Source organism: Trachymyrmex septentrionalis, unplaced genomic scaffold (genome assembly GCF_001594115.1).
Source record: "Trachymyrmex septentrionalis isolate Tsep2-gDNA-1 unplaced genomic scaffold, Tsep1.0 scaffold80, whole genome shotgun sequence".
In the NCBI taxonomy this organism is placed as follows: Eukaryota; Metazoa; Arthropoda; class Insecta; order Hymenoptera; family Formicidae; genus Trachymyrmex; species Trachymyrmex septentrionalis.
The window spans coordinates 2,646,320-2,659,233 of NW_017305988.1; the positions used below are offsets into that span (position 1 = coordinate 2,646,320).

The window sequence follows — 12,914 nt, forward strand, 5'->3', positions numbered from 1 at the left end:
TATATATATATATATATATATATCAAGGAAAAACCTATATGGAAAAATATCAAAGAGCTTATAAATAATTGAAAATTTTTTATTTGCAATATTAAATATCTTCACAATGTTCATTTAATTTTTTGTATCTTTCGGAATGTGTAAAAGAAAACTTCTCTTTTTTTGTTTCAGGCTGATGATACTTGTATAATTTAAATTTACACAAGAAGAGTTAAACTGAGTTACATTTTTAAGATAATAATTGATCAATTTTCTTGAAAACCATTTCACAAATTTCTTCCACATCCTTCGATCCATCGATAAATGTTATAGTTTCATATAGCTCATTGTCTTGTATAATTTCATTTTTGTACTTTACAAATTCGGGCCATACTATTTTGTCAAAATATCCCGGCACATCAGGCGGCTCATATATACGATTTTTTCTTCGTTCCCAGCATTGCTCCTTTGTCAACGTTAAAAAGTATTTACAATCACATAAATCTGTGATGGCCTTATGTTCGAAGAGCAAGAAACCATCCAATATCAATAACGTCTTTGAATCGGTTGGATTTTTTTCGGGAGACTGAAGTATCCTTATAACATCTGAATACATTTTTTGCATATCCAAGCTTGTTGATAGCTCCCAATTTAGGTGATTCAATTCCTGTATCTTAACATGACGTGGATCGTCTGGTGGCAAAAAATAATTGTCTTGACACACCAGAACGGATGTTGGAAAATTATCATGGATTTTATTAGCCAATGTACTTTTTCCACTACAGGTTGCACCAGATATACCAACGACAAACCACTGCTTCACCATGTTTAATTTGCTTGCAGTAGTGCCGTAGCAGTAGTAGCGCTTGATATAGTGTAAATAAGAGAGTTTATTAATAAGTTTATAACGTTTCAATAGCTCAGAGTAAATTGAATGATGTAACCCCTTCCTCTTTATCTCCCTATCATACAATTTTATACATTCTTACATTCTTTATAACACATTCATACATGTATGTCACAAGTTGTATATATGAGTATTATAAAACGCGATATAATGATTACGCAATGTTATAATGATAAGTTACAAAGATATAGTTGATATCGCTGCATGTTCTGACAAGTTGCTACTCCATATTTTCTATTTTATGAAACAAGTGTGATTTCACATGGTATATGGTAAAGAGTATCAAACCACCGATAAAAATTAGCCCAAGACTCGCGGGAATTATCAAAGCCAGATCGTGCGAGTAAAAAAGCGATCTTAATCTACCATCGTCGATGAACGGTAGACCGATTACCCACACGGTATAATAAAGAAACAAGATAAATGTTAATATTAATATTACTTTTCCTCTTTGACGATCACTATCAAACATTGTTGAACATTTCTATTTTGATTTTGTTGTTTACACATTGTGCTATTCCTTACAATTCAGTGTCATTATCAATATTATTCTATATATTCTTGTTCAAAGTTCTTGAAATCTTCTTCTGTAAAAGCTGTTTCTTCTGATTTCTTGAGTTTTTCTTGTTGAATGTATTTCTTTCCTACAGCACGTTGCAACAACTACAAAATATTTCATGGATTAGTCAAGAATACTTGAGAACATAGTTTGCAACAAGTCCATACTTCTAATTTAAATAATTCTCCTTAAAATTTTAAATAAATGTTTAAATGTTTTTGTCTATTTCTTTAGATATTTTTTTTAAATCATATAATACAAGAGCACAAAAGTATAGAATATAAACACGAAAATTTTGTCAAGGTTCAAAATTTATAAAACATAATTTTCCATACAATATTTGCTGTTTCAGCATTTATCCGATTACTGCTGAATAAAAGGAGCCTTTGTACATTTTCATCAGTAGGATCTTTTAAAGTGGCTAAGCGTTTCTGAGTCTCATAAACGGTAGTTTTGCTGGATCGATTCAAAATAGTATCAAGATCTATAAAAAGAAAGTATAAAATTTAATTTCTCCTATATATCTTTCAATATATATCTAATATATTACTTATAAAAATATAATAAAATATATTTTAATTAAATAATTTGTTATAATTTTATAATCTACAATAAAAGATATAAAGAACAGTAAATTTTTAATATGAGGCTTATCTATTAGATTGTGCATATTTAAATGATGATAATTATAACCTGTCTTGTCGTTTTTAGAGATTATCCTATGTTTAGTGGGAATTAAATCTAAGGCTCCTTTATATCTGATATCCTTACGTTTCTTCTTCTTTCTTTGTTCTGAAAGTTTATTTTATCTGAAATAAATACTTGTACGCGCATCGTTTGATAAATATACATACGTACCCATGCGGGTTTCAATAAACTAACCTCTCTGTGAATCTTCTTCATAACCCAATAATTCTAAACTTTTATGCACGAGTGAATTAGACATTTCTCTATATCACGATGTAACTTAATTTATATAATAACGTAGATTATTCGTTAAATTGCTAAAAAACATTATCGATAAAATTACACCGACAAACTGCCGAAAGACACGATACTGACGATACGGTATTCCAGAACTAAAATTATGCAATTGTATAAAGCTAGGGTTTTTACAGATGTTATATTTTGAAAGTGTGATGTCCCTATATACATAACATGTGTGCGTGGCATGTGTATGTTACAGCTGTGACAGTGGATATGGCCGATATCGTTCATATGTAAACATGGCGGAACCTGCGAATAATTCGGACGATGACAGCCTGTCATGCAAGATCTTAATTATCGGTGCTGGTATGGCTGGATTGTCCGCGGCAACACATTTATTGAAGAATAACGAGACGGATTTTCTCATCGTCGAGGCGCGCGGACGTATTGGTGGACGAATCATCGCGGCGCAAGTCGGTACGATCAGTCTAACCTCTCCTCATCTTGACATCTTCTAAATTTATTTACTTTGTGATACACAATTATAGCAATAATGTACTAGGAGGTTTAAAATCATCATTTATCTTTAGAATTTTTGAATGTGTATGTATAAAAATTCTTGTCGATTAATGTGACGGTAGAAGACGAAGTAGAATCAGGTACTTTAAAGAAATATATACATCGATTTTGCAAAATAATTAAATATATTTATGTGAATTTTATATGACATTGATTACAGAAGAGATATATAATTTTATATGTAAGCAGAGAAATATTATTTTTGTATATTTAGCAAACTCGAAAGAAGTCTTTTGTCAGCCTTTTGTGAAAAAATTTTTCATCAGTTGTGTATTTTATTATTTTTATAATATAAGATGATTTTATTTAGAAAAATCTGAAATGACAAGTCATAATATCGATACTTTTTCTCTATAGAAACACATATGAGGTGTTATTGCTTTTTTTTTATTTAAAAAATAAATGGAACATCTTCAAAGAGAAGTTTTTTCTTCTATCTCATCTAGGAAATGAAAAAGTTGAGTTAGGAGCAAACTGGATTCACGGAGTGTTAGGTAATCCCATGTTTGAGTTGGCGATGGCAAATGGTTTAATAGACATTGTACATGTGCCGAAACCTCATAAGGTGGTGGCAGCATTGGAGGATGGAAAACAATTGCCGTTTCCTGTATTGCGAGAGATCTACGAGGCTTACGTATGTTTTTTGAGGCGATGCGAAGAATACTTTCTGAGCATGTACAGTCCGCCGGATGGTATAACCAGCGTTGGGGCACATATTGCGCTGGAAGCAGAGATATATCTGTCTTCTGTACCACCTGAACAACGAAGAATAAGACAATTAATCTTTGACTGTTTACTCAAGAGAGAAACTTGCGTCACAGGTTGCGACAGTATGGACGATGTAGATCTCCTAGAAATGGGCTCCTACGATGAGCTTCAAGGTGGTAATATTAGTCTTCCGAACGGATATAGCGCTATATTGGAACCAGTTTCGAAACACATACCAAAGGAGCGTATACTTATGAAGCATGTTGTAACAAAGATTAGGTGAGCTTACAATAATTTAAGAAATACGTGAAAATACATCCATTTGAATAATTGAATGAACATGTAACAAAGACTGTAATATGAACTTGTTATTCATTTTTATTTTAGGTGGCAGAAACAACAATGTTGTCAAGACGATGTCGATCCTACAGAAAAATCTGATTTTAAATCAAATAGCCTTATAGAAGTACAATGTGAAAATGGAAAGACGATCATTGCGGAGCACGTAGTATGTACATTACCGTTAGGCGTTTTAAAAAGGACAGCTAAGGATTTGTTTGAACCGTCGTTGCCCACATACAAACTGGAAGCAATAAACAGACTAATGTTCGGTACAGTGAATAAGATATTTCTTGAATACGAACGGCCTTTTTTAAATCCTGGTGTATCGGAAGTGATGCTCCTTTGGGATGACGATCGATTATCCGAAGCAGAAAAGCGGGACATTAGTAAGACCTGGTTTAGGAAGATATATTCGTTTATTAAGATTTCGGATACGTTGCTACTCGGTTGGATATCCGGTTGCGCGGCAGAATACATGGAAAAGCTGAGTACTACAGAAGTGTCAGAAGTGTGCACGACAATCCTGCGGCGATTTCTCAATGATCCTTTCGTACCGATTCCGAAGAACTGTTTGCGCACCACGTGGCAATCTCAACCATATACGCGAGGTTCATACACTGCGATGGCTGTAGGAGCGAGTCAACTTGACATCAGAAGTTTGGCTGAGCCGTTGGTTCAGAAGAAAACGGAAGATAACGCAGACGAAACAGTAAAAATTCTGGTGGCATTTGCGGGCGAACATACCCATTCTTCATTCTATAGCACGGTACATGGGGCATATTTGACTGGTCGAACAGCGGCTGAATTACTCTTGGGTACCAAACAGAGTGAGAAGCATGCCTTGAGTCTTAGTTGCGAGGATACCAGCGATCTCAGTTCGTGGATACAAGGCATTTCTTTAAATTAATGCATACTTTTTCAAATAAGAAAACTGTGACATTAAAAACGTTTATAGATGTATTTAGCTAATATACATACGACGTTTACGTTTGTGCAATTGTTTTTTTTTTTTGTAAATACTATAGTGAAACAGTTGTCATTTTACATCGTGTACATAATGGTGCTTTTTAGGATTTTAAAACTTTACAATTATATGTGAATAACGTGTGCATTTATTTTATAATATCATACTTTGTTAAGGAATAATAAGTAAAGCTTACACCAGAACTGTATATTAACGACATTGTATATACGATGTCATAAATGCTGTGAATGATGTCACATAAAATTCGGCGAAAATCTTTGGAAATACATAGATAGAAAATATCTTGAGAATGATAATGAACAACAGTATGCGCACGTTTTTATGCAAACTTTTATTTTATAAAGCTGAGCGAATCGATATAATGTTACTTGCTAAACTCTTGTAGATAATATATTGAATCGAATCCAAAGACAAGCCTAACTCTTAAGTATTCGTGTGAAACATAATAATATTTCTATGATTACTCTTTTCACAAATCTACACACACAGAGTAAATTATTGAGATTTTATAAAAATTTTTTTCCTTTAAAGTACATTATATATTATTTATTCTCAATTTTCTCGTACACGTTTTTTTTTTAGATACGAATTATTCGCTTTTTATTTTGCTTTTTATTATTACTCATTACATATCGTATTTATTATTTAGTAAAGCAAAGTTTTATTAAGGATTAACTTAATCTAGTCATTGAAACTGAGATACATAAATAGTATTTGAAAAATAACAAATTATATCACGCGTGTCACTGAAATGCTTCTACAAAATAGAACAAGCATTTATATACGTACTTTACGTTTCCAGATGCAATTATGTGCCATAAATTGATTTAGTATTAACTTTTAAAACATTAAGTGAAAAAGAATAAACGAAAAAGATACGAAACATTTATCTTTTTAAAATAGTTCAACTATGCATACATATGTGAATTCACATAATTAATGAAAATAAAAGTCATTATTTATTAAATTTTATACTTCTTTGTTTGTATTTCTTTAAAATATTATAACATTTATTAGAAGTAAGTCTAATATTATTTTATCAGATATTAAGATTCAAAATTTATGTTATCAAATTAGAAAAAAAATACATAAAATAATATTAGTTAATGCTACAATTGTATTAATTTTTTATTATATTGATGAAAAACAGCAAGTTTATATAATTGATATATATGTATAACATTATCGTTTTCTCATGATATATTTCTTTGTTATGATTATATGTATGAATATATCTATGAATTTTTATTATTTTTAACTAAATCATTTTTTTATTGTTATAACAAGAAAATAATTTAAAGAAGAAAAAATTATTATTTTTCTTTATTTAAACAATAGTTCAGATATAACTACAGTTATAATTTATACAATATATATAAAAGTAATAGTTTAATATAATAATAATTATTATAATGCCACACATATAAATAGTAACTTGTTGATAATTATTATAATTATAATAATCATTGATAATTATAATAATACTAATTTATAATAATTATTATTATAACTTTAAGTATACTATAATAATTATCACTGCAACGCATAACAATTTTTGATGACACGTATTCTGTAGTCTATTTACGATACTATCAAGAATAGTATAATGTATAAAATATCATTCAACATTGTTTTATTTTTATGGCTAAAAATCGCATTTTCGTTTTACAGATGATAATTTTGTGTCAATTTAAATGGCAGCGTAAAAAGATATAAATGTTCAAATTTCTGTATCTGAAATTATTTTTTTAGTATTACAATATTATTTTACATTATTATTTTAGTATACGAAAATTTTTTTTTGTATTTATTGTCATCTATTTCTTTGCTTCTTCAACTGTCTTTTTTACTTATATTATTAATTAATGTATAACGTATAAAATTGATAGTTTTTCGCATGATTAAACTTAAGCCGGCTACATTGAAGATCAAAGATATAATCAAATATATTTGATCACTTATAATTTACTATTGTAATGCTATAAACTATCACATTTAATTGTGATAAAAAAATTAGTATCAAATAATTGTCAACGTCTTTAACGTATGAGCGAAAATGATTTCGTATTAAATAGACGTGCCAATGACTATGCGCGATATTTGGATTGACTTAGGTAAGTCGCTCCAACTTCATACGTGCACGGAGCAACGATTGAAATATAATCGCTGAAGTAAAGCAACGTGATATCTTCTCAGAATGTAAAATATACAATACATCCCTATATAAAGTTCATCATAATTCAACATTTGAACCGCTACGACGGACATATCGATTGAAGTAATCCGGTCGCCAACATTTACAGCTTCCCGGTACCAAGAACCAATCGTAATATAGTCGTACCTAAATAGGAATGAAGATATAAAAAAGTTAATATATTCTTTATTAAAGAATTATTCGCTAATTTATAACATTAAACAGTATCAATCGATATATTGCGAAAAGAATTTTTAAAAACTATATAGATAAAAACGAATTTTAGAATAAGTTATACTTTTTGCAAAAAATAAACCTCAATTACTGATATTTGATCGTGTTGGAAGTTCAGTAAGTAAGTGAACGTAAGAAAAGCGAAGATGTAGCTCTTACTTGAAAGCAACCCATTTCATCGACACCATCGCAATGATGTTGCTGAGAACCACCATTGTTGCGTGCTTCTCCCGTGCTCGCGCGTTTCTGCAAATATTGCTGATAATTTTGAAAATCGTGAACCGGTGGTGGTGATCCAGCGACAGGATCTCGAGTAGCAGAGGCTATACCGACACCCCCTTGATTCTCCTCTAAGAACGTGTCCGGGTAAAATATTTCAGCGACCAATAAACTCGTCCATCTTGGCGACGATAAACACCCACCATCCAAGTAATGGCATCTCGATTGCCTACAATGATGACGAAGATACATATTACTCCTGGACTTTAGATGGCTAACTAGACTGCAAATTAGTATAATCGGTATCCTACATGCATCTGGTGAGTTCGATTGTCTGCGTAAAGTAACCTTCGTAAGGTATCTGCACCACGTATCTCCAAACACCTTGATAATTTTTAGCGAAGACCGGAGTCGCATATTCGACTTTGGCTGGACATGGTGTAGGCGGACCCGTATATTCCGTTTTCTCCTGCGATGGTACGCGTTCTCCTCGTCGATAATCGGACGTCGAAGGTTCATCCCGGCGTTCGATGGCTGATGCCGATGGCGTGATCGACTCGCCTTGGATCGCTTTAAATAACATGCACATCCTATTTGCCAAAAAGAAACTACATTACTAAGATTGCGTTAACATATCTATAAGTAAACTCTAAACTCTACAGGAAACGATAATCGTCCCGATCCTTATTTAAGGATCTTCTTCCCTCCTCTTCTCTCTTTTTAAAAGGAAATCATCTTTATTTTCAAAGATTTATATTATTTTACAGCTATCGATAGCTCGATACTTTCGGAATATTGACATCAACTTTTTAAACAAGTAGTTCATTATATGCGGCTACCTGATTGCTAATATATTGCCGATCTAAGTAGAACTTGAAACTTATTGAGATGTAATTGAGACAATGAAATGTACTTACACTCCACTACCGTTATCGCAAAATTTGCGACCGTGTCGACTGGAATCCGGGACTAAAGTCGAATCGAATGGACTGGATCTTTTGCTTCTATCATGTTTTTCTTCTTCGTCTGTATCAACGCTACGGAGAAAGAGTTGTATATTAGTTGGCTCGATATATCAAATTAGTATCTATTATTCAATAAAAATTAAAAATTACATTATACTATTGCAGTTTTCATTTATTAAAAAGCAACTATATATCATGTATAATATTTGAAAAACGAATGGGAAAAAATTACGTATAGAACGTACATATATGAAAAGATGAGTTGTATAAAATATTCAATATATAATTAATTTATAAAAGAACAATTTGGCAGGTTGAGACTGCAAGTTGTGAGAACACTATACTTACGAATTTTGTGACAATGAATGCACTTTGGCGACCTTTGGCAGCGAATCGTCAGCTTTGAGAATTGGTAACGCCTTACTGAGGAACTTGAGAGTATGATTCTTTATCAGTGCGCTGTGGAAAAAATTTACAAACGTTGCTAATTTAATAAAAATTGGTTAATACCGCGATCTGAATACAATGACTTTATTTAATTTATTATCTCTCACTTACAAAGGATATGACGAGCCGTTTACGTATTGATTCATTGGATTTCGCGGAATATAGCCTTTATTCAAATCTCCGCATATATTATGTATGGAAACGTATCCTTTTCCATGTTTATCGCTACCTATAAAAAGTATAACATAAATGACAAGTTGTATAAAACATCATTAGTATCGAAGGTCAAGATACCTAGTTTGAAATAAATTATGTATTATTATTATGCAATAACTTTAACAATTTCTTTAATTATATTCTTTAATTATTAATTATTAATTCTTTAATTATACTCTTTAATTTCTTTAATTATTAAAAATGCGAATTTTTAACTATTATAGGAACCGATAATTACGGGGCAATTCTTGTAAACAGCGTTAAATGTAATTATAAGTAAGAATATTGTACCTATTATAGGTTTCGCTTTGCTTATTCCGGACCTACCGTAACATTCTTTGTCGCTGTCAATGTAGGGCGGTGGCCGAACTCTCGGTGGTTCCGCATTCGGTGATTCGACGAACGCATAATATCCCTCTGGAGGCTCTTCCGTTCGTGTCGACTCATTGTCGTTAACAACCGGTTTGGTATTTTTGGACTCATCTTCGGCGTACGATGATGCACACAAGAGTATCATCTAGATAACAATGATTTGTTTTACAGAAGAAAATAATTACAGAATTAAGACACACTATATAGCGTCTTCTCAGCATCACACAGTTTATACGTGACGAACTGATCGAGGAGTATATTCATACGCAAGAGTTGCGGCATCCGAGACCATCGGATTATCTCAATAACGATTGAATTGGTTGAATCAATCAAATTCTGAATAGGCTCAATCCATATAGCTTTAGTTTGTGAATTATATATAATAAAAGTATTTTCATTTTTCTTCTGCATGCCCTATGAGCGAAGATGTAGATATTTAATCATGGTTTATACATCTTACGATTAGATATATGTAAGTGTTCTATAAGCTGGTGTTTTTTCATTTAAAAATTTGTTCCACAGTATGTGATTAATTATTTTAATTATATTTACTAACAAAACTAAATTAGCTGAGAAAAATTCACTCAATAATCCTTAGCAACACGTTGCAACTAATGGATCAATTTCTTTGAAGAAAAAAATAATAAAACGCAAAAGATTCAACAATTATATGAATATATAATTAATAAATAATATTTCTAAATTTTGCCGCGATCGTGACTCATATTTGATTTTCTCGATTTTTTTCGCTGTAATGTCAAATCTTTTTTTTTATGCAAAATATCTTTATGAGTAACGGCTAACAGGTATTACGTTACATCGCGTCGGCATCGACGATGATTACGAGATATTCCTTCATGTTACCGAGGTATGCGTACGATGCTAACGGTACACGGTCCACGATCCGCGCTTCTTACTGCGGGCTATTCAGCCTATTTTATAACGTGCGTGTTACTCGAGCGTTGCCCTACTAACCGAGGCATTATACCGTTCTACTGATGAATCTTCTCTTTTACACATTCAGGAACTAACAATATTTAAGAGAACAATATAGAGAATAATATAATATGAGGATGCACACGTGCAGATATGCACGTCTATACGCGTTTTTCATCTTATTCAATACATCTTCTCCAATACATCTTTAAAGCATATGATGTTACGTTATAGTTACAACACATTGCGAGTTTATATATATAGAAAACAACAATCTATTTATTGTCTTTCCTCTCAACAAACGAAAATGAATTGAAATGGATTGGAAATTTTCAATCCATCCGAATCCGTATTTTAAATCTATGAAAATGGATTGGATTCCATATAAAAAAAATTTTAGATACATGTAAAAGTTTAATAAATTAAATAGATTAAAGTAGTAATTACATGAAATTCTATAGTTATTATTTTAAAACTTTTATTCAAAAAATTACGCTAGCTGTATAATAAAGGAAATGTATTAATATAAAATATACATAAAAGCGATTAATTTATTAATTAAAAGTAAGGAATTTACATATCTAACATTTATTGCACATATTTACGTAGTTCTTTTTATGTCTCTTTTAAGTATTAAATGAAGTAGAATTCATGATATATTTTTACGGTACAACTTTTTTTAATTAAATTAAAACGAAAAATTTCTTATTTATAATTCTGAATAAAATAGCATTCATGATGCGTTTTCAAGTGAAACAATGGATTTTCTACAATTTTAAATTGAATAATATTTATGGTTTATTTAAAAAAAAATGGATCATTAAGAAAAAACTTTTTTTTATTTAATTGGATTGAAAAACTGCATTTCCTATTCAGAATTTTAAATTAAGCAGTATTCACGATGCACACAAATTACTATAATATTATTTTTAGATTGAAAAGCATAAAAATACTCCATGCTATTCTCATAAATGAATAAAAATGCATTCAAGAATGAGAAGGAATAGATTTGTTTTATGCAATTCCTATAAATGAATAAAAATGCATTCAGGATTGAAAAGGATTCATTTTAACATTCATAAATCCGTATTTCTGAATCCATTTTAATCCATTTTAATCCATTCTCTGTTTGCTAGGTTACTCTTTCCGAAAATGCAGAAAACGTTACAAGTATCGTAGATATGACAAAACGATAAATTAACCTATCAAGACTTGTATAATATAGCAATGTACAATAAAGTTTATCGTCTTTTAGGAAAATGAGAAAGAACTTTTATTGATTTTTATTGGCGAAATAATATTATTGCGGTAATAATCTATCCGTAGAATTCATTCTCATATTTTGCATAATTTTATTATCTAATTGAATCGTAACGTACAATAGCCCAGTTTATTTTATTTTCAACTTACTGTGTATGCATATATTATAGGAAGATGTAATTATTAATTAGCCAGACCTTTATTAAACTACGGTACAAGTCCAGTAAAATTTGCCAATTTTTAATGTAAGAATTCTTCTCATTGTAAAAGGTGGATGTCCGTCCTACTTTCTTGCAGTAGATCTAAGCGTTAGGAAGTGACGATACAGTTACGAGGACAATGACGTCTCCGAACCGGTATCGACAGAAACGGCAGACTCGATTTGTTTAGCAGGACACGGCCGTAAGTTGCCAACGATCGCATAAATAACGATCTCGAATTTGCTTCTTCAAGAATAACACGATTTAAAACTGATAATTTTGTATCTGTTAGTTTTCAAAAAACAATTTTCTTTCTGGTATTGCGTCACTTTTACAAGAAAAATGCACTGCCATATACAATATGATGACGATTGTATGAAATTTTTTGATAATTGTCCCTTTAACTTTTAATTTTGTGAATATAAATCACGAAGAGTTTGATGTTGCGGTGTCAAATTGGATTTCTTATAACTTGTTTTTGTATACAAATCTTGACATTTGTCTTATTTTTATTTGCTGATTTTCAGCTCAATTGAAAGTTTAAATTCATAATAGAAATGTTAAGAACTATAAATTTGCACGCATTAAATTTTAGTCCTTGATAATCTTCTTTATTAAATTAAAGCAAATTTCTTCGTCAGAGAGTAATTAGAATTACTTTTCTTTTCTTTTCATTTTGAATTATAGATAATAGGAAGTTATAAATGAAACGACACACGCCTGCGTGACAAATTTTGGTTAATATCAAAAGAAATATACAGTTTACAAAGAATCAGTTACAAAGATGAAAACGAATCTAGAGAAGTTAAGATCTAATGCGATTCTCATGTCTTAAAGAGTGAATGATAAAAATAATGTTCGCAACTTACAACAAACGTACGAAAT

General features: G+C 30.9%; 5 protein-coding genes across 5 annotated transcripts in view; 2 read left to right on the plus strand and 3 right to left on the minus strand.

The window, feature by feature from the left end:
* Positions 1–207, plus strand: part of LOC108754700 (COP9 signalosome complex subunit 3) — a 3,545-nt gene extending 3,338 nt beyond the window's left edge. The window contains exon 5 of the mRNA XM_018497199.1: positions 172–207. Coding sequence (XP_018352701.1) covers positions 172–176 — 5 coding nt within the window. The 3' untranslated portion in view covers positions 177–207. The remainder of the gene's footprint in view (positions 1–171) is intronic.
* LOC108754702 (nicotinamide riboside kinase 1) lies at positions 202–1,110 on the minus strand. The gene has a single exon (XM_018497201.1). The coding sequence runs from the start codon at positions 803–805 to the stop codon at positions 230–232; it is 576 nt and encodes a 191-aa protein (XP_018352703.1). The 5' UTR covers positions 806–1,110; the 3' UTR covers positions 202–229.
* A 257-nt stretch (positions 1,111–1,367) lies between these two features.
* Positions 1,368–2,525, minus strand: LOC108754703 (active regulator of SIRT1-like). The gene is made up of 4 exons (XM_018497202.1): positions 2,328–2,525; positions 2,139–2,237; positions 1,781–1,929; positions 1,368–1,549 (listed from the first exon to the last, which is right to left on the minus strand). Exons 1-4 carry the CDS (start codon positions 2,389–2,391, stop codon positions 1,433–1,435), a joined length of 429 nt encoding a protein of 142 aa, XP_018352704.1. The 5' UTR covers positions 2,392–2,525; the 3' UTR covers positions 1,368–1,432.
* Positions 2,526–2,654: 129 nt separating this feature from the next.
* LOC108754699 (peroxisomal N(1)-acetyl-spermine/spermidine oxidase) lies at positions 2,655–5,470 on the plus strand. Its single transcript, XM_018497196.1, has 3 exons — positions 2,655–2,849; positions 3,398–3,938; positions 4,047–5,470. The coding sequence occupies exons 1-3, from the start codon at positions 2,672–2,674 to the stop codon at positions 4,906–4,908; spliced, it is 1,581 nt and encodes a 526-aa protein (XP_018352698.1). The 5' UTR covers positions 2,655–2,671; the 3' UTR covers positions 4,909–5,470.
* Positions 5,471–6,903: 1,433 nt separating this feature from the next.
* The window catches only part of LOC108754701, a 6,537-nt gene continuing 526 nt past the window's right edge, over positions 6,904–12,914 (minus strand). Inside the window, exons 2-8 of the mRNA XM_018497200.1 lie at positions 9,589–9,778; positions 9,157–9,274; positions 8,947–9,057; positions 8,551–8,670; positions 7,945–8,223; positions 7,574–7,862; positions 6,904–7,327 (exon numbers count right to left, since the gene is read on the minus strand). Coding sequence (XP_018352702.1) covers positions 7,220–7,327; positions 7,574–7,862; positions 7,945–8,223; positions 8,551–8,670; positions 8,947–9,057; positions 9,157–9,274; positions 9,589–9,778 — 1,215 coding nt within the window. The 3' untranslated portion in view covers positions 6,904–7,219. The remainder of the gene's footprint in view (positions 7,328–7,573; positions 7,863–7,944; positions 8,224–8,550; positions 8,671–8,946; positions 9,058–9,156; positions 9,275–9,588; positions 9,779–12,914) is intronic.